At 43.1% G+C, this 22,331-nt stretch overlaps 1 protein-coding gene across 1 annotated transcript in view; it reads right to left on the minus strand.

The window, feature by feature from the left end:
• Positions 1–211: 211 nt before the first annotated feature.
• Positions 212–22,331, minus strand: part of abo2.S (alpha-N-acetylgalactosaminide alpha-2,6-sialyltransferase 2-like [provisional] S homeolog) — a 45,446-nt gene continuing 23,326 nt past the window's right edge. The window contains exons 5-9 of the mRNA XM_018238330.2: positions 20,795–20,933; positions 19,364–19,467; positions 12,589–12,672; positions 2,920–3,019; positions 212–892 (exon numbers count right to left, since the gene is read on the minus strand). Of these exons, the coding sequence (XP_018093819.1) occupies positions 722–892; positions 2,920–3,019; positions 12,589–12,672; positions 19,364–19,467; positions 20,795–20,933 (598 nt within the window). The 3' untranslated portion in view covers positions 212–721. The remainder of the gene's footprint in view (positions 893–2,919; positions 3,020–12,588; positions 12,673–19,363; positions 19,468–20,794; positions 20,934–22,331) is intronic.

The raw sequence follows: 22,331 nt of genomic DNA on the forward strand, positions 1-22,331 counted from the left end.
ATACATTTCTCAGCAGCATCTCTGGAGTATTAGCAACAATTGTATAAATTCTAACAGCTGCCTGTACTGAAACCCAGAGATTCTGCTCAGCAGGGACAAAGATAAGAAATGTATCAACGAAATGTATTAATTTAGAACAGTTTACAGGACAGACGACCCCCCTCCCAGAGCTGCTTCAGAAGGAGAGAAATTACACTTTTCACTTCAATATTAGAAAAACCTCACACATAGAAAATAGAAAGTCATTGGAAAAAGTCGTTATTTCTGGTGATCTTTCTGAAACCAACTAGTTGTTTGTAGGTGAACAACCCCTTTAACAGTAACGGCTCCAATTTATCCACTTAAAAAGAGTCCACCTGAGTTTTAAATGAGTAAATAAAATTCCTATTGGGTTCTGCATAAACATTTTCCTTTCATTAAAATAAATTGGCCAAGTGGGTGACAGCTAAATTGAATCAGACAGAATTCTAGAGAATGGTTTCCTTGATTGTTGTTGACACAATTAATCAAAATTAAACTGTGTACTTTTGCACATTTAATCCAGTGTAGACACAATAGTAAATGCTGCAGATTGCATCAGCGAGAGCAGCTATTTTCCTATACTCCAGGAAAAGACACAAGGCATTGATGTCAGGTCTGCAGCCTTGAATGCTGGGCCAACACTGAGACTCTCTGACACTGCAGGGGCTTCATGAGATTGTTACTACCTCTTCATTGTAACTCAGTCTCTCATGTAGAGCTTAATTACCCCAGCTTTATGAAGTTTTTGCCACAGTTGCATCTCCCTTAGGAAACTGTGGTTTATGTAGAATACAACCTTTTTGACTGACTTATCATAGTAGTGATCTGAAAACTTCCCATAGTTTGGGGTGATGAATCCATAGGCACTTACCTGTGAAAAAGTAAAAAGACAGAGATTAGCAGTGGCAATCAATGCACATGTAAATTCTGATGCTAAAGTCATGTAACAGTTGTTTTAAGAAGTACACTGAAATAATCTGCTACACACAACATGTTGGTGTGTATGGCAAGAATGCTGAGAGAGTTGATTATAATATATAATGTATAATGATGTCCATCCAAGGATTTAAGCATTTTTTCTGCTGTAGGTGTTCCATTTGTTGAAACTACATAAATATTTCTCATGATGTGTTTGACTGGAATCAATCAAACCTGTATCAGCTGGACTGATTACTAGTAATGGGGCCGACCATTCAGCCTGACATTCTTTGAACCATTAACATCATTTAAACAAGGAATCGCCTAGCTGTAGCAGTAATATTTGGGCACATGCACCGAATCCACTATTTTGGATTTGGCCGAACCGCCGAATCCTTTGCGAAAGATTCGGCCGAATACCGAATCCTAATTTGGTTATGCAAATTAGGGGTGGGAAGGGGAAAATTTTTTTACTTCCTTGTTTTGTGTCAAAAAGTCAAGCAATTTCCCTCCCCACCCATAATTTGCATATGCAAATTAGGATTTGGATTCGGTTTGGCCGGCCAGAAGGATTCGGCCGAATCCTGCTGAAAAAGGCTGAATCCTGGCCGAATACCGAACCGAATCCTGGACTCGGTGCATCCCTAGAAATGATCTGCCACTTGGTCTATACTGTTGCCTGTGTGCTGAAGGTGTTAGCAATAGACACATACTGGCACGAAGTTTACTGTACTGGCATGTCACTACGTCTATTGACACCTTCAGCCAAAAGAAGTATGTGAAGTGGCGCGTCACTATGTGCCATTACAGTATCTCCAGTGGAGCATAATCTGAAATATCCGTGGGGAGGTACTGTGAAGCTTTGATTAGGGAAAATGTGGGGTGATCAGCAGTGGCATAATCTATTCTGAAAAATGCAGTCATGTACAGAAGATTGTTGTCCACTGCCAAACTCTGCACCTGTGCTTGGGGGTCACCTCAGTTTTTGGTTGGTCCCCAGCAACCAAAAACACACATATTCTGTAAAATTATAATGGGGTAATTTATCAACACTGGGCACATTTGCCCATGGCAGGGTCGGACTGGGAGGCATGGGGCCCACCGGGGCTACTGCCCCAGGGCCCCCTCCAGCCGCCACTGCTGCTCCGGAGTGCTGCAGGGCGCCTCGTTTGTGCGCATGCGCGTGGCGCCGCGTTTGTGCGCATGCGCGCGGCGCAGCGTTTGTGCGCATGCGCAGCCATTCTATTCCACCGCGACCCCAAACAAAGTGGGGTCGCGCCGCCCCACTAAGTAGCGGATCTGGGACGGCGGGGCCCACAAGAGCCCGGGGCCCACCGGGGTTTTTCCCGGTGTCCCGCCGGCCCAGTCCGACACTGGCCCATGGGTAGTAACCCATGGCAACCAATCAAATTTCTGCATTCATTGTTCTTGCAGCTGGCTGATGTTGTGTTTGACTTTGTCACATCTAGGTTGGGGGTCACCAACCTTTCTTTACCTGTCAGCAACATTCAAATGTAAAATGAGTTAAGAATAACACAAACCAGTAGCGATCCTAGAGGGGGGCGGGCCCTGGTGCGTGACGCGCAGCTGGGCCCCACCCCCCTCCGTACGGCCACATCTGGTCGCATTTTTTGTGGCACACAGACTGCCGGGGGGCCCTGAGGGGTTGTGGGCCCTGGCCCGCTTGCACCCTCTGCTCCCCCGGGAGTTCCGCCACTGACACAAACATAAAAAAGTTCCTGGATGGTGCCTAGTAAGTGCTGCCATTTTCTATTTGGTAACCCTCTTTTAGGCAGTATACATGGTTTTTATGTAACCAAAAGTTGCATCCAAGCCAGGAACTCAAAAATACTGTATGCACCTGATCTGAGGTCACTGGGAGGAAGGGGATTCAAGGGGTTGGTGAGCAAGATTCATCAGTGTGACTGCAAGTGTTTAAATTTTTGCACACAAAGGTAGAATGGGGGACTGGGTAATTACCTGGTCACACGTGTGCACAGCCATAAGCAACATGGAGGCACCAGTACTTGGGCGGTAAATGTCCCGTTGTTTAGTGTTTAAGATAGGATGCCACAGGTACCTAAAGAGGAATAAAAAAATATATAAGCTGAGTAAAGAAATGAGGGGTTATGTGTTGTATGCTTTCTTGATTTAAAAAAGTCATGGTAAGGTGGGAATTGGTAATGCAGGGCGGGGGGGGGTGTGCTGATTGAAGTTCTTGCATAGGGCGCCAATGCTCCTGTAATGTGGTGATCAGTGCTCCTGTGGATGTACATGGGATGCTTATATATTAGTTCCTTAATGCTGATCAAGCAGCTTCTGAATATAACCTTTTTTTGGCTCTCTGCCACATTTATATTATCTGATTAGATGGCTAGGGATGTCGCGGACTGTTCGCCCGCGAACTAGTTCGCACGAACATCGGGTGTTCGCGTCCGCCGAATGTTCGCGAACGTCGCGCGACGTTCGCCAATTTGGGTTCGCCATAGCTGGCGCTTATTTTTGACCTCTCACCCCAGACCAGCAGATACATGGCAGCTAATCAGGAAGCTCTCCCTCCTGGACCACCCCCACACCCCCTGGACCACTCCCCTTCCATATATAAACTGAAGCCCTGCAGCGTTTTTTCATTCTGCCTGTGTGTGCTTGGAAGAGCTAGTGTAGGGAGAGAGCTGTTAGTGATTTGAGGGACAGTTGATAGTAACTTTGCTGGCTAGTAATCTACTTGATACTGCTCTGTATTGTAGGGACAGAACTCTGCAGGGATTTGAGGGACATTTTAGGTTAGGTAGCTTTGCTGGCTAGTAATCTACCTTCTACTGCAGTGCTCTGTGTGTAGCTGCTGTGGGCACTGCTTCTGATCTCATCTGCTGACTGCTGTAATAACCCAATAGTCCTTGTAAGGACTGCTTTTATTTTCTTTTTTGTTTTTTTACTTTGCTAGTTGCTACTATAAGAGCCCAGTGCTATTAGTCTAGCTGTGTTGGGGTGGGGAGTGGGACTGGTGTGCTGCTCCTAGTAGTTCAGCACCAACCAGAGTAATTTTTTTTTTTAATATATATATATATTTTTTATTTTACTTATCTCACTGTTCTTTAACGTGTCCAGTGCTGTTTGCTGTTCTTCATAGTAGTGCACCAATAGTAGTGCACTTGCAGGCATTATTTGCCCAGTGTGTTCTTCAAACAACGGCCACCTAGCTGTGTGAGCTTGTTCACATTCTGTCTAAATATCAATAATAATACCGTCTCCAGAAACACCACCTGAGTGACGTTTTTCAAGCAGCAATAATATATTCCGTATCCACTGCTGTAGTGTATACGTTGACCTTGCAGGCATTGTTTGCCCAGTGTGTTCTTCGTTTTCAAACAACGGCCAGCTAGCTGTGTGAGCTTGTTCACATTCTGTCTAAATATCAATAATAATACCGTCTCCAGAAACACCACCTGAGTAACGTTTTTCAAGCATCAATAATATATTCCGTATCCACTGCTGTAGTGTATACGTTGACCTTGCAGGCATTGTTTGCCCATTGTGTTCTTCATTTTCAAACAACTGCCACCTAGCTGTGTGAGCTTGTTCACATTCTGTCTAAATATCAATAATAATACCATCTCCAGAAACACCGCCTGAGTTGTTGTTGTTGTTTTAAAAAAAATGCCAGGCAAAGGCAGGCCGCCACGCAGAGGCACTAGGGGCCGTGCTGCTATGCTATCCTGTGGCCCTAGGAAATTGCCCAGTTTTACAAAGGCAATTACCCTGAACTCCCAAAATGCTGAAGAGGTAGTTGACTGGCTTACACAGCACACCCCATCCTCTACCGTTTCTAACTTTGCCACAACATCCTCATCCTCCTCTGCTATGGACAACACGTAACACTTCCTCCACCACTGGCGCCCCTTCTTCACTGGAGTCAGAGGAGTTATTTACACATGAGTTTTTTGAACTGAGTGATGCGCAACCATTATTGGCAGAAGAAGATGAAGGAGATGAGGACGTTACACCAGATATAATTCTGGCAGACAACACAACAGAGATGGACATAATGAGTGATGAGGAGGTCCCCGCTGCTGCTTCCTTCTGTGAGCTGTTAGAAGAAATTGATGCATCTGAGGAGAATGATGATGAGGAGATTGATGTTTTGTGGGTGCCCAGTAGAAGAGAGCAAGAGGAGGATAGTTCAGATGGAGAGACAGAGAGTCAGAGAGGCAGGAGGAGAATAAGACTTAGAAGAAGCAGGGAGGACAGCTCGCAGGGAACAGTAGGGCAACAACATGTATCGCCACCTGTGGTCAGCCGGCCAACGCACCCGCCATTGCCGCCAACTTCTACTGTTACCGCCAGATTGCCAGCTTCAAATAGGTCAGCAGTGTGGGATTTTTTTAATGTGTGTGCCTCTGACAAAAGCGTTGTAATTTGCAATGAGTGCAGTCAGAAACTGAGTCTTGGGAAGCCCAACACCCACATAGGTACAACTTCTATGCGAAGGCACATGAACGGCAAGCACAAAGCACTATGGGAGCAACACCTCAAAGGCAGCAGACAAACTAAAAGCCACCCTCCTTCTGGTCCAGCATCTTACTGCTCTACCTCTGCTGTCCTTGACCCATCTGAACCACCCTCCACTCCGCCTTCCAACTTGACCACCAGTTCCCAGTCATCTGCCCCCAGCCAAGTTTCTGTGAGGGCCATGTTTGAGCGTAAGAAGCTAATGTCTGCGAGTCACCCCCTTGCCCGGCGTCTGACAGCTGGCTTGTCTGCACTCTTAGCCCGCCAGCTTTTACCATACCAGCTGGTGGACTCTGAGGCCTTCCGCAAATTTGTAGCAATTGGGACACCGCAGTGGAAGGTACCCCAGCCGCAATTTTTTTTCAAAGAAGGGAATACCACACCTGTACCACCATGTGCAGAGCCAAGTCACCGCATCTCTGTCACTTAGTGTTGGGGCAAAGGTCCATATGACTACTGACGCATGGTCCTCCAAGCATGGTCAGGGCAGGTATGTCACCTACACTGCCCACTGGGTGAATTTGGTTATGGCTGGGAAGCAGGGAATGCGTGGCTCAACAACAACAGTGGAGTTGGTGTCACCACCACGGATTGCACGCGGTTCTGCCACCACCTCTACTCCTCCTTCGCTCTCTACCTCGTCTTCTTCCTCTGCTTCCTCCTCCTCTGCTGCTGGGTCCTCCTCCTCCACACCTGTGCACCCCCAGCTCCCCCTAGGCTATTCGACGTGCCAGGTACGCCGTTGTCATGCTGTCTTGGGGATGACGTGCCTGGAAAGCAGAAACCATACCGGATCTGTACTCCTGTCATCTCTGCAGTCACAGGCCGATCGGTGGCTGACCCCACACCAACTGAAGATCGGAAAAGTGGTGTGTGACAACGGAAGCAATATGTTGGCAGCACTGAGACTGGGCAATTTAACACATGTGCCCTGCATGGCACATGTTCTGAATTTAATAGTCCAACGTTTTATCTCGAAGTACCCAGGATTCCAGGACATTCTCAGGCAGTCCAGGAAGGTGTCGGCCCATTTCAGACGTTCCTACACAGCCATGGCACGCCTTGCTGACATTCAGCAGCGGTACAACATGCCAGTCAGGCGTTTAATTTGCGACAGCCAGACTCGCTGGAATTCAACGCTCCTCATGTTTGAATGTCTGCTGCAACAACAAAGAGCCGTCAATGAATACCTGTTTGAACTGGGTGGTAGGACTGGATCTGCAGAGCTGGGGATTTTTTTCCCCCGTTACTGGGTGCTTATGCGCGATGCCTGCAGGCTCATGCGCCCTTTTGAAGAGGTTACAAACATGGTCAGTCGCACCGAAGGCACCATCAGCGACCTAATACCCTTTGCTTTCTTCCTGGAGCGTGCCGTGCGACGAGTGACAGATGAGGCTGTAGACCAGCGTGACGAGGAGCAGGAAGCGCACGATTTCTGGTCGGAATCACCAGAACGAGCCCAGGCACCTGCTGCAACGCAGGGAGAGGTGTCAGAAGTGGAGTCAGAGGAGGAAGGTGGCTTTGTGGAGGAGGAGGACCAACAGGAGCAGGCTTCCCAGGGGGCTTGTGGTGACCGTTTGGGGACCCCTGGTCTTGTACGTGGCTGGGGGGAGGAGACCGTGGATGATGTAGTCCTTGATAACGAGGAAGCGGAGATGGATACCTCTGCATCCAACCTTGTGAGAATGGGGTCTTTCATGCTGTCATGCCTGTTGAAGGACCCCCGTATCAAGAGGCTTAAGGAGAAGGACCTGTACTGGGTCGCAACGCTACTAGACCCTCGGTACAAGCATAAAGTGGCAGAAATGTTACCAACGTACCACAAGTCCGAAAGGATGCTGCATTTACAAACCAGCCTGCAAAACATGTTGTACAAGGCTTTTAAGGGTGATGTCACTTCAGGAACTCCTCAACATTCCAGGGGCAGAGGTGCCAGTAATCCTGCCACGAGCGCACCTGCAAGGACAATGCACTTTGGCCACTCTGTAACGTCAGACATGCAAATGTTTTCAGTCCAAGGCAGCGCCAGAACCCTTCGGGATCCACCCTCAAAGAACGCCTCGACCGGCAGGTAGCGGACTACCTGGCATTAACTGCAGATATCGACACTCTGAGGAGCGATGAACCCCTGGACTACTGGGTGCGCAGGCTTGATCTGTGGCCAGAGCTGTCACAATTTGCCATGAACCTCTTGTCTTGCCCCGCCTCAAGTGTCCTCTCAGAAAGGACCTTCAGTGCAGCAGGAGGGATTGTAACTGAGAAGAGAACTCGCCTAGGTGACAAAAGTGTGGATTACCTGACCTTTATTAAAATGAACGAGGCATGGATCTCGGAGGGTTACTGCACGCCGGAAGACTTGTTCTGACTCCCCATGCAGCTGTCCTTCTCTGCACGCCGCATGACTCCACACACAGCTGTCCTTTAGCGTCCTCCTCCCTCCGCCACTGTTACAAACTAGGGTGCAAACCCTACTGGTTTGGTTTCATTTGAATCAAAACTTTTTGGACAGGTAAATCCTGAGTTTTTCTGGCCTCTGTGCTTCAGTGGCTGCGACAAAAAAAATGACTATTTTTAGCATTTATATGGCATATTTTTTCTGGCCTCTGTGCTTCAGTGGCTGCGACAAAAAAAAAAGACTATTTTCAGCATTTATATGGCATATTTTTTCTGGCCTCTGTGCTTCAGTGGCTGCGACAAAAAAAAAAGACTATTTTCAGCATTTATATGGCATATTTTTTCTGGCCTCTGTGCTTCAGTGGCTGCGACAAAAAAAAATGACTATTTTTAGCATTTATATGGCATATTTTTTCTGGCCTCTGTGCTTCAGTGGCTGCGACAAAAAAAATGACTATTTTTAGCATTTATATGGCATATTTTTTCTGGCCTCTGTGCTTCAGTGGCTGCGACAAAAAAAAAAGACTATTTTCAGCATTTATATGGCATATTTTTTCTGGCCTCTGTGCTTCAGTGGCTGCGACAAAAAAATGACTATTTTTAGCATTTATATGGCATATTTTTCTGGCCTCTGTGCTTCAGTGGCTGCGACAAAAAAATGACTATTTTTAGCATTTATATGGCATATTTTTTCTGGCTTCAGTGGCTGCGACAAAAAAAAATGACTATTTTCAGCATTTATATGGCATATTTTTTCTGGCCTCTGTGCTTCAGTGGCTGCGACAAAAAAATGACTATTTTTAGCATTTATATGGCATATTTTTTCTGGCCTCTGTGCTTCAGTGGCTGCGACAAAAAAAATTACTATTTTTAGCATTTATATGGCATATTTTTTCTGGCCTCTGTGCTTCAGTGGCTGCGACAAAAAAAATGACTATTTTTAGCATTTATATGGCATATTTTTTCTGGCCTCTGTGCTTCAGTGGCTGCGACAAAAAAAAAGACTATTTTCAGCATTTATATGGCATATTTTTTCTGGCCTCTGTGCTTCAGTGGCTGCGACAAAAAAAATGACTATTTTTAGCATTTATATGGCATATTTTTTCTGGCCTCTGTGCTTCAGTGGCTGCGACAAAAAAAAAGACTATTTTCAGCATTTATATGGCATATTTTTTTCTGGCCTCTGTGCTTCAGTGGCTGCGACAAATTTTTTTTATATTTTTAGCATTCATATGGCATATTTTTTCTGGCCTCTGTGCTTCAGTGGCTGCGACAAATTTTTTTTATATTTTTAGCATTCATATGGCATATTTTTTCTGGCCTCTGTGCTTCAGTGGCTGCGACAAAAAAAAAAATCATTTTCAGCATTTATATGGCATATTTTTTCTGGCCTCTGTGCTTCAGTGGCTGCGACAAAAAAAAAATTATATTTTTAGCATTCATATGGCATTTTTTCTGGCCTCTGTGCTTCAGTGGCTGCGACAAATTTTTTTTATATTTTTAGCATTCATATGGCATATTTTTTCTGGCCTCTGTGCTTCAGTGGCTGCGACAAAAAAAACATAATTTTTCAGGAAAGTACACATGCCTAATTTTTCAGGGTCCTGCAACAGTGGCAAAATCGCATCTTTTATGGTCACCGCAGGTGATCAATAAAGTAGACCAAAACTGGGCCCACACTGCAGAATCAGTGTTTTTTGGTTCACTTCACTGTACATTGAATTACCTCTGCCTGACCGTGCACGTGCGCACAAGCACGGTGACTGCTAAACACACCACTACAGAAATATTGCCACCAACAGGACGAACATCCTGGAGGTGACAAGCAACTAGTAATTAAAACCTATTATTTGCTCACTTGACGGTATCATTCATTAAAGCTCTTTGCGTTTTTTTTGCATTGCAGTAAGCGCCGCGTTTTGTCTTTGCGTGTGAACAGGCTGTAACCTTTACACGACTTGATTGGCATGTAGACGCCGGACGTTTTAAAGCAGTTTATTACACAAGTTTAGAAATGTAGTGTGATTTCTGCCCTTTACAGCACAAAACGCAGCGCTGTGTCAACAATGTATTTTTCAGAAACATTTTTGCCCTTGATCCCCCTCTGGCATGCCACTGTCCAGGTCGTTGCACCCTTTAAACAACTTTAAAATCATTTTTCTGGCCAGAAATGTCTTTTCTAGCTTTTAAAATTCGCCTTCCCATTGAAGTCTATGGGGTTCGCGACGTTCGCGAACCGTTCGCATTTTTGTCCGGAAGTTCGCGAACATGTTCGCGAACATTTTTTCCGACGTTCGCTACATCCCTATAGATGGCAAACATTCATGACACATGGACTTCCGCAAAATATTTACAAATAACTTCAAATGTAATTATTTTATATAGGAAAGTTGCTTGGAGCTACATTTTCTTTCAACACGCAACACATTTTTGGGTGAAGTTGCCGTTTAGCTAAAAAAAATCATACATGCACAGATTAAATAAATAAATGTTCCCTTTTTGTAGTCATATATCTTTTTAATCTGAAATTTAATACAGTAAGGGGGTTATTTATCAAAGTCCGCATTTATCTCAATATTTTCTGCTACAAAATTTCAGACGCACATCAAAACCCAGCGCACATCAATTTAAATTTTAAAAAAAATCACAAATTTCATGATTTTTTCATTTGGAGTTTAGTAAATAACCCCCTAAATGGGCTATTTTACAATTGACACTTTATTGATGCTGTAACACAGACTAATCATAACACTCTTTACTCTGATCGGAATATCTCTTTAAGCATTCCATAAGTGGATGCAGAAAATTTTTAATGCAGAACTAGCCAAGCTTAGCTGAGGGAGTGGAACCCTTGGCCAGCCACCCTGACTTACAGAGGTGCAATCCAAACAGACTGCAGTTGCTCCCTTCAGAGTGAAATTCTTACTAAATCCAATGACTGCTCATGAGAGGTTGCTGGCCAACAGAAAGCAGCAAATGACTCAACAATCAAATGCACAAAATCCAATCATTTAGCCTTGTGGCCCAAGAGAATGGAATGCTGTTTAATTATTTGTCTGTGGGAAGCTGAATTTCAGTATAAAAATCTGACAGACAAAAAATCTCCGTACAGATCACATTGTCATTTAAAAATGCCTTTATTCACAATTTCATGGCAAACCTGGTTTGCCATGAAATTGTGAATAAAGGCATTTTTAAACGACAAGGTGCTGTACGAAGAATTTTTGTCTGGCTGTTCCTGGTGGATGATGGACCACTGATGGTACGTGCACCTGGCTATTGAGAATTCAGGGTTAACTTGAGCTGACTCTAATTAGTTAAAAATAAAAAATAAAAAATCTGACAACAGAAAAGCAACTACAACTTCTCCCCCAGATTTAAAAACATTTTAAATTATTATTTAATTATTATTATTATATTATTATTTTATTTATTTTATTCGTTTTTTATTCTCCTTCATCTACTGACTCTCCTGCTTTGAAATGGGGATCACTGACCCCATTAAAAAACAAACACTTTGTAAGGCAACAAATGTATTGTTATTGCTAATTTTGTTTCTTAGGGGCAGATTTATCAAGGGTGGAATTTAAAATTTTAAGTAAAAAAATTAAAATTTCGAGCTATTTTTGTGTGCTTCGACTAGGGAATAGTCCAAATTTGATTCTTATCTAACAAACTTCGACTTCAACCATTCACCATCTAAAACCTGTTTTTAGTCTATGGGCTTCCTAGAACCTATTTGGGGTCAATTGGTGGACTTCAAAAAAAATCAAAGTTTGTTTTTAATATACTACGAATCGAAATTTGATCGAATACGATCTTACTTCGATTCGAACAATCAAATACAGCCTATTCACTCAATGTTTTTAATAAATTTCGTTGGTCTTTTTTTATTCTAATTTCGAAGTTATGGGAGTTCAAAAAAAACTCAGATTACTTTGAAATTCGACCCTTGATAAATCTGCCCCTAACTGTATCTTTCTATTTAGTCCCTCTCCTATTCACATTTGAGTCTTATTTAAATCAATGCATGTTGCTATGATATTGTGGAACAGCAAACTAGAGAGCTGCTGGACAAAAAGCTAAATAACACAAGAACCACAAATAAAAAAAACGTTAGACTTTTATCTGGTTGACACTAATAACATGGCAGAAGTCTGAATGACAAACAAAAGTTTTAAAAAAAAGTAGCCTCAGAAAGAAATTGCTCTCTGGTTGCTGGGCATCAGTGAACCTGTTACAGAGTTTTATATTTTCACATAACAGAGAGGTAGATTAGCTAATTATTAAAACATACAAAAATTGCCATTTTCCCAACTATATATTGTTTTTTTCCTAGAATTCCAAAATAACTGTCCAAAATTCCATGCAATACATCCAAACAAAAGCAACCGAATGGCAAATCAGAAAACAGGAATTGTGACTTTCAACACTTCCAGCATGTGGACTGGATCACATCTAGCTTGCCAATGTTCCCATTTTCAAAAACAGCATTAACATGAGATTCACATTGTGCAAATTTGCACCCGCTATGGTATGATATGCATGTCAAATAGATAATTAAAGATTAGTTCAATGGTTTTGTTAACACTGGAACATTTTAGGCACATTTTTAATGGCAAGAGTGCAACCCTATGTTGGTTCATCACTTGCCTCCAGTAGTGGGTGCAAAAATGCTGAAATAGGTTGGATGCTCTTAGGAATTGAAGCCCATGATGGGAAATATATTTTACCAAAGTATCTCACCTGTTCCGCAGATATCGCATGAAGTCTGGGTGAAGAATTTTGAAATGCTCTGTGGTGAGATTGGGACCAAAATAATTTGATGGCCTATTCAAGGAACAGAGGGGTTAAAAACAGTGATTAGAGGAAAGAAGAACACTAAGCTCCCAAACACAGCTGCCAAGCTTGACTTCACAACTGCCCTCGTCATTCAACAGAAGGAAAAAAATATTTAAAAGAACAGAACAAAATGTACTGTATACACCAGTGATCCCCAACCAGTAGCTCGCGAGCAACATGTTGCTCTCCAACCCCTTGGATGTTTCTCCCAGTGGCCTCAAAGCAGGTGCTTATATACACAGGGGTTACTAAATGGCCAATCACAGCCCTTATTTGACACCTCAAGAACATTTTTCATGCATGTGTTGCTCCCCAACTCCTTTTACTTCTGTATGTGGCTCACAGGTTCTAAAGGTTGGGGATCCCTGGTATACACCATTAAAAACTTCAATATAAAATATAATTAAAAATAACAGCAAAAGGGGTGGATGCTTATTTATTAAAGGTCAGATTTTAGTGGTTTTAGAGGTTTTTAAAAACAACAACTAAACTCACAATCTCTAAAACCATGACTGTCATTGAATTTATTATTTATTATTATTTATTAACTATCCGATTGTAAAAAGTGCGAACAAAAAAGCATTGAAAAATGCACCAAAAAATATCTAGTATAGGTCAATCTAAAAACAACTGGACCAAAAAATACAAATACCTCTAAAACCTCTACAAATTCAAGGTTTTCCAGACAATTTCTAGCGAATAAGATATCCGAATTGATTTGAAGCGGTCCAATGATATCAGACTTCAATAGGACTTCGACAAGTTTTTGTATTAGGGTGTTATTGTAATGGAAATGGAGGAACTTACCCCACGGGACATCCAAGATGGCGACCTCCTGCTCCACCATGCGGTTCTTCCTGGTCGCAGTGGGACTGCGTCAGAAACGTGTCGCCCCAGGATTGGTCGCCGGCGACGGAATGGACGCCGGCGTCAGAATGTGCGTCGGCGTCAGGACACCAACGTGAGGACGCCGGCGTCGGCGTCATGACGTCAGCGCGTCAAGTTTTGGCGCCAAACTATGGACTATTTAAATCTATTTGCCCATCCTGTCATTGCCCAATTATAGGTCTATCTTGTATAGTTCCTGGGTGCGATTTCTTGCTATTTGGATTCTCCGTGTATTGAATTATTGCCTGTTTAACGATTCTGATTCTTTGCTGCCTGTACCGACCAATTTGCCTGCTTTTGACCATTCTTCTGATAAACCCTCTTGTACTGCGAACTTGGTGTTGTTTTGTCTCCTCCTTGGTCCACACTACAACAGAGCCTTCGGGCCATGACAGTATAATTGGGCCATGGACCCTTCTGAGGAGCCTCAAGTTCCTACTGATGTCGGCAGAGCTGTTTGTGGATTGGCTTCTCGCATGCAGACCTACGAAGCCCAACAAACCCACTTCGGCCAGGCACTAGAAGCAATCCTGGAGAAATTGTCTGCCTTGTCTCCAGTGATTCCAGTTCCTCTGCCTGTCCCTGCTACTCCGCTCCAGGTTTCCGAGCCTCGCATCCCTGCACCTCCTCTGTACAGCGGTGATCCGGAATCATGCCGTGGTTTCATCAACCAGTGTGAGATCCAATTCACCCTGCTTCCAGGTCAGTTTGTCTCGGAGCGAGCGAAGGTGGGCTATATCATCACCCGCCTGCAAGGGAAAGCTCTGGAGTGGGCTTCTCCTCTCTGGGAGAAGGAGGATCCGGTTATTGACGATGCCAAGGCCTTCATCCATGACCTTCGCACGGTGTTCGATGCTCCTGGTCGGGCTACCTCTGCCTCGGCTCGTTTATTTCAGCTGCAGCAAGGGACTCGTTCTGTTCCGGAATACGCCATTGAATTCCGCACTCTTGTGGCTGAAACTTCTTGGAATAATGATGGTTACCATGCTGCCTTCTACAACGGCCTGGCAATGCGCATCAAGAATGATCTTGTATCACGGGAGATTCCTTCTCGCTGGGAAGATCTTGTTGCGTTGGCTGTGAAAGTTGACACCAGACAAAGGGAGTTCCAAGTCGAACTTGACAGGGAACGCGCTAGGAAGTTTTCCAGGTTCCAACCCACCCTGGCTCCACGCTTCCAAAGACCCTTACTCTCCAGTCCGGCTTCCAACCTTCTTTCTCCGCCTCCTGCGGCATCTGCTACTTCTTCTTTACCTCCTGAAGAACCAATGCAGATTGGACGGGCACGTCTTTCCGAACAGGAGAAGCTCCGGAGAAGGGCTGCTGGGTTATGTCTCTACTGTGGGGGAAAAGCCCACTTCGCCCATGAATGCCCAGTGAAGCCGGGAAACTCCTGAACCTAGGTAAGATTGGGGAGACTTACCTGGGTGGAATTTTTTATTCTCCCCATTCCTCTGCTCAACGTTTTCTCCTTCCTATACAAATCCAGTTCGGCTCCAAGAAGATCCTTTCTCAAGCCTTCCTCGATTCTGGCGCTGCGGGCAACTTCATGGATCGTGCCTTTGCCGGTAAACATGCTATTCCGCTCCAACCCTTGGCAACCCCTCTTCGAGTCCTGGCGATCGATGATCGTCCTCTTTCTTCTGCCATCATCTCGCAGTCTACTCAGGAACTTTCTTTCAAGGTGGGCACTATGCATTTGGAAAGACTGTCTTTTCTTCTTATCGATTGCCCTTCCACTCCTGTTGTCCTGGGATTGCCGTGGCTGTATGTTCATAATCCAGTCATTGACTGGTCCACCACACAAGTGTCCCGTTGGAGCTCATTTTGTCTACATAATTGTTTGCCTGCTGTTCCTGTTGTTAAAGTTTCTTCAGTATCTTCAAATTCTTCTCTTCCTCCTGTGTATCAAGCCTTCTCCGATGTCTTTGATAAGAAATCCGCTGAGATTCTCCCACCTCATCGTCCCTATGATTGTCCTATTGAACTCTTACCCGGCTCAATGCCCCCCGAGGCCGCACTTACCCGCTTTCTCCCTCCGAAACTTCTGCTATGAAGTCATATATCCAGGAGAATCTTCAAAGAGGTTACATTCGTCCTTCTACCTCCCCTGCTGGAGCAGGGTTCTTCTTTGTCGAAAAGAAAGACGGTAGTTTGCGGCCCTGCATTGACTACAGGGGGTTAAATAAGATCACCATAAAGAACAGATATCCTCTTCCTCTCATCTCCGAACTTTTTGATCGGCTTAAGGGTGCTAATTTCTTTACTAAGCTGGATCTACGTGGGGCCTACAATCTCATTCGGATCCGTGAGGGAGATGAATGGAAGACCGCTTTCAATACTCGCGATGGACATTACGAGTACCTCGTCATGCCATTTGGTCTCTGCAACGCTCCTGCGGTCTTCCAAGAATTAGTCAATGACATTTTTCGTGATCTTTTGGGACAGTGTGTGGTCGTGTATTTAGACGACATTCTTATTTTTTTCTAAGAATCTTCTGGATCATCGTTGCCAAGTGCGTGAAGTTCTTTCCAGGTTGAGGAAAAACAATCTCTTCGCCAAATTGGAGAAATGCATCTTCGAAGCTTCTTCCATTCTTTTTCTTGGCTACATAATTTCTCCACAAGGCTTCAAGATGGATCCCGCCAAAGTCTCTGCGATCTTGGATTGGCCCCTTCCTACCAGCGTCAAGGCAGTTCAGAGGTTTATTGGCTTCGCCAATTATTATAGACAGTTTATCAAAGACTTTTCTTCCAAAATCTTTCCAATTCTTGCCTTGATCCGTAAAGGGAGTAAACCTCAACACTGGTCACCTCTAGCTCTCGAAGCCTTCAAGACCCTCAAAGAAGCCTTTTCTTCTGCTCCAATTCTTAGACACCCTGAACCTCTACTACCCTTCTTCATGGAAGTTGATGCCTCTTATGTTGGAGCTGGAGCAGTTCTGTCTCAAAGATCTTCTTCTGATGGTAAACTTCATCCTTGTGCTTTTTTCTCTAAAAAATTTTCTTCCCCAGAGCAAAATTACGATGTTGGGAATCGCGAGCTACTTGCCGTTAAGTTGGCCCTGGAAGAATGGAGACATTTACTTGAAGGTTCTTCAGTTCCTGTGACCATCTTTACTGACCACAAAAATCTTGAATTTATTCAATCCCTCAAGCGCCTCAATCCCCGGCAAGCCAGGTGGGCACTTTTCTTTTCTCGCTTTAATTTTGTTATCACCTTTCGTCCTGGCACCAGAAACAGGAAGGCTGATGCTCTGTCCAGAAGCTTTGTTCCTGACGATTCCTGCCCTGAAGATCCTGAACCCATTGTGCCTTCTACCAAGATTATTGCTGCCTCGTTTCCCTCCTGTGCCTTTCAGTTACTTTCTGCTCAGTCTTCGGCTCCTGTAGAGACTACTCTTGGTGTTGCTTTTGTTCCTCCGGAATTCCGTCATGCCATTTTATCCCAAACTCACAGTTCCAAACAGGCTGGTCATCCCGGGATTAAGAAGACAACCGAGCTCTTGTCTCGTTTGCTTTGGTGGCCGACCCTAAGGAAAGATGTTAAAGACTTTGTCTCTTCTTGTTCCATTTGTGCTGTTTCCAAGTCCGGACATTCCCCCCCCAAGGGTTTACTCTTGCCGCTTCCCATTCCATCTCGACCTTGGACTCACCTGGCAATGGATTTCATTGTTGATCTCCCTGTTTCTTCTGGCCACACTGTCATCTGGGTGGTAATCGACAGATTCAGCAAAATGGCTCACTTCACGCCGCTTCGGAAACTGCCTTCCGCCCCTGAACTCTCTGAACTTTTTATTAAACACATTTTTCGTCTTCATGGTTTTCCTGCCGAGATTGTGTCCGACCGGGGTTCCCAGTTTGTTTCCAAGTTCTGGAGATCTCTTTGCAAGGCTCTTAACATTTCTCTTCAATTTTCTTCTGCTTACCACCCACAGTCTAATGGAGCCGCAGAACGGGTCAATCAGGCCTTGGAACAGTTTCTTCGTTGTCATGTGTCCCTGTGCCAGGATGATTGGTCGGATCTTCTTCCCTGGGCTGAGTTTGCTCACAACAACGCTCTGCATTCTTCTTCCCAGAAGTCTCTTTTCTTCTGTGTGTATGGTCTGAATCCCTTGGCTTTTTCCCAGGATCTTCTTCTTACCAACGTTCCTGTGGCCAATGACCAAGCTGCTCACATGTTGGCTATTTGGCATGCTACTGCGGCAAACTTGGAGAAAGGTTCCCTGGTGCAGAAGAGGTTTGCCGATAAAAGAAGGATTTCGTCCCTCCATATGTTCCTGGTGATAAAGTTTTTCTTTCCACACGCAACATTCGTCTCAAGATTCCTACACCCAAGCTTGGTCCTAAATTCATCGGTCCTTTCCCTATCATCGAAATCATCAACCCTGTGGCTGTTCGTCTTCAACTTCCTCCTGAGCTGCGGATACCCAATGTTTTTCATGTTTCCCTGCTTAAACCTGCTGTGTCTTGCCCCTCTTCTTCTTCCTCTCCAGCTCCTGTCTTGGTCGACGATCATAAGGAATTTGAAGTCAAGAGAATCTTGGACTCTCGTATTTCTAGGGGCATTCTTCAATACCTTATCGAATGGAAGGGGTTCGGTCCAGAAGAGTGTTCCTGGGTGAGAAGTTCTGACGTTCATGCTCCTGTCTTGGTCCGTAAGTTCCACAGACTTTTTCCTTCTTCCCCTAGCCTCGGTGGTCCTGAGGCCCCCCCTAAGGAGGGGGGTACTGTAATGGAAATGGAGGAACTTACCCCACGGGACATCCAAGATGGCGACCTCCTGCTCCACCATGCGGTTATTCCTGGTCGCAGTGGGACTGCGTCAGAAACGTGTCGCCCCAGGATTGGTCGCCGGCGACGGAATGGACGCCGGCGTCAGAATGTGCGTCGGCGTCAGGACACCAACGTGAGGACGCCGGCGTTGGCGTCATGACGTCAGCGCGTCAAGTTTTGGCGCCAAACTATGGACTATTTAAATCTATTTGCCCATCCTGTCATTGCCCAATTATAGGTCTATCTTGTATAGTTCCTGGGTGCGATTTCTTGCTATTTGGATTCTCCGTGTATTGAATTATTGCCTGTTTAACGATTCTGATTCTTTGCTGCCTGTACCGACCAATTTGCCTGCTTTTGACCATTCTTCTGATAAACCCTCTTGTACTGCGAACTTGGTGTTGTTTTGTCTCCTTCTTGGTCCACACTACAACAGAGCCTTCGGGCCCTGACAGTTATTCATTAAAGACCAAATGCCAATAACTTGAACAATTTGAGGGGGGTTTTTTTACTATAAAATCTGAATTTTTAGTGGGAATAAAACGTAGAATTTTCCGAGATTTATTATACCCCGATGGATGGAAAAATTCAAAAATTCTGGCATCTCAAAAATCCCAAAATCTGAAGTTGTATATAATTCAGTGGGAGAGGTCCCTATCCTATTTGAAAGTTTCTGTGGTCTGCACTGAAATTAGCCTGAGAATCTGACTTTTCAGGAGTTTACGGGCAAAAATCTAAATAATTTGTGCTTTACAGGAAAAGGCCCCCAAAAAATCGAGGGATTCGGGTAAAAACTCCGAAAAAATGTTTTTGCTAGATTTTATCAAGTTTGTGCCTGATCCAATTAAATCATGCTTTTTTTATTATAAATAAGGTCCAATTGTGGATAATTGTTGGACTTTTTTTTGATAAATACTCACATATTTTTAGAGATTCATGAAAAAAAACCATGGTACCTGTGGAAAGGGTACTCAGAATATTATTGCTAGCAGTCATAAAGGCAACTGAAGCCTCACCTTTTTCCCTTGTCTCTACCTCTGTCAATGACAGTGTTAGTAAGGGCAGCTCGGACTAACAGATAATCTCTGTCATGGTCTGGCAAAAGGAGAAAGCGAGTTTCCTGAAAGAGAGAAAAGGGTGTTATTATATTGCCCAAACTAACAATGGTATTGTAATTTTTTTTCACAAATCACATTTGGGGTATTGAAATTTTTTTCAGATCGTTCAGCGTTTTTTTTTTTTTTTGTTCGTACTTTTTTTGATTGGAACATTTAATAAATTTAATGAATTGTATGTTTTAGAGTTTAGTTGTGGTTTCCAAAACCTCTAAAATCCAACCTTTAATAAATAAGCCTCCATGCTTCGATTATACTGCATTATCGCAAGTAGATGCACACAACAATAACAGATTCCACTCTCACAGTAAAAGGCTGATCATATCTCACTACAGGTACTAATCTCAAATACCTCAAAAATCACAAATTGCTTGAGTAGTACCCAATAATAAACACTTATTCGCTATAAATTATACTTGCAATATCACATAGAGTGGTGATATATTGACAGTCAAATTCATATTTTTACCTCAATTTTTGCACAAAAACGTACAATTTCAAATTATATTTACAGAAACGCTAATGTTTGGTATTTATTAAGAACAAAAAAGTCGAAAAACTAGAATGCAAAACTTTGGCAACTAAAAGTTTGCGAGTTCATGTAGAAGTCAATGGGAGTTGTCATAGGTAAAATTTAGGTGACTTTTTTGAACTTGTAAACTCACAAATTAAATTTTTTTAAAATTGTAAACTCACAAATTCATGTTTTTTGAGCTTATAAACCCACAAATTCAAGGTTTTTTCCTCTATTATATTCAATCAAGATTTTTATGTGCAGATTTTTTACTAAATAAGAAAACATTAAAGTTTTCTTAAATTGTGGGTTTATTTGAAGTAGAAGTAGAGAAAGTGGCCTCTCCTTGTTTGTCGAGTTCACCGAAGAGCGGATCTTTAACTGTTACATCGACCTTCCCTGTTGGCAGATTTACCGGCCTTTTTATGACCACCTTTAGAGAAACAGAAGGAGGCAGTCCCTAGTAAGCCAGATTCAATTTGCGAGAGCTAGTTTGAAACATTATTAGTAGAAATATAAGCTATATGTTATTGGGTACTATGCAAATGATTTCTGATCCTTGTACCAGCAATGAGATAAATACAAACAAGTCGTGCTAGCGATATTATATAACTGTATCCATATCTGGAGACTCATATTTGGTGTAAACTGTGACTTAACAAGAACGATTTTAGCATAAGCAAGACTTAAACTACAAGCTGAGTAGATGAGTTACTAAGGAAAATAACACTGCCCTCCCCCATAAGAGATGGAACAAATGGAATTAAAAAAATGAAAAGAATAAGATTGCCTATCCCTGTTCTCTAATGATTTATTACCTGTAAATATGGAATCTTGTTGAAACCATCCTTTTTATAAGCAGCAAGTGAATTAAACAGAGTGTTTGTGGAAAAGAAGAAGAATGAAGTTCTTCTGCCTACATCATTTTCATAGCCGTTTGTGATGGCACCATTGACCCTGAAGAAAGTAGTAAAGCAAGTACATACATACATCTTAGCTCTTTAAATAATTTTAAATGAACAGTATTAGTGGAAAGCATTATCAAGCTCAATCTGCAACACAAAGCTCTTCTTTGCTCTTGGTGCTATTACTTGAGAACAGGAATATAGCAGGTTTGTTTAGACTGTGCTATTGCACTTTTTGTTCACAGTGAATAAAGCAGAAACAACCAGTACTAACAGTACAGTGTTTAATGATAATGCTCAAAAAGTCAAATTGTAAATATGTTGCAGTATTACAGGTATGGGACCTGTTATCCAGAATGCACAGGACCTTGGGTTTTCCGAATAATGGATCGTTCATGGATCTTGAAAACTCACACCTTAAATTTACTATAAAATCTTTTAAACATTAAGGGGGTTATTTACTAAAGTCCACATTTTTATTATTATATTATTAAAACAAACTCCCATACTGTTTTAATAATACATAGAAAAAAGAAATTATCTTTTAGAAATTTGGATTACTTGGATAAAATAGAGTCTATGGGGTAAATTTATCAAAGAGTTAAGTTCCGTCACTAGAGTGAAATTCCACAGCTCTGAATTCATTTCTATGGGATTTTGAAAGGCGTATTTATCAATGGGTGAAAGTGAACGTTCACCCTTTGATAAATACACCTTTAAAAATCCTAAATGAATGGAGAGTGGCAGATTTCACTCTAGTGGCAGAACTTCACTATTAACTTCACTCTTTAATAAATATACCCCTATGGGAGATGACCTTTCCGAAATTCTGAGCTTTCTGGATAATGAGTTTCTGGATAACAGATCCCATACCTGTATAAAACTAATTCATGATTAATATCAAGCAATACATAATGCACATTACACTGATCAGTTATGTTTATGGTTTGCTTCTTATGACCTACAGTAGAGAGGGGGAAAAACATACTCTTCCTTGTATACGATAGGATAGGAGACTGACTACAGGATCGGGTATGGAGGGTGGTTGTTAATGGTACATTCTCTACTTGGAGTAGTTCTTAGTGGGGACCTTCTCAGTTGCGTCCCATCTGTATTTTGTCCACTTTTGTTTATCTTATTAATGTTAATGACTTAAGGGAGAGTATGTATGTATCTGTGATTGCAGATGACACAAAACGATGTAGCCCGATTATTTATATTCAGGATGCAGCATCCTTGCAACAGGATCTTGGCAAACTGGAAATCTAGGCAGTTAAGTGGCATATGAGATTCAATGTTGATAAAAGTAAAGTCATGTACCTGGGTTGTAAAAATATCCAAGTCACTTATACCCTTAATGGTACTGCACTAGGTCTTCCCAGCTGACATGACAGTTGTACAGGCTGATACATTACATAGATTTAAGATGGGATTAGATGGCTTTTTAGCA

Source organism: Xenopus laevis, chromosome 9_10S (genome assembly GCF_017654675.1).
Source record: "Xenopus laevis strain J_2021 chromosome 9_10S, Xenopus_laevis_v10.1, whole genome shotgun sequence".
Classification (NCBI taxonomy): domain Eukaryota; kingdom Metazoa; phylum Chordata; class Amphibia; order Anura; family Pipidae; genus Xenopus; species Xenopus laevis.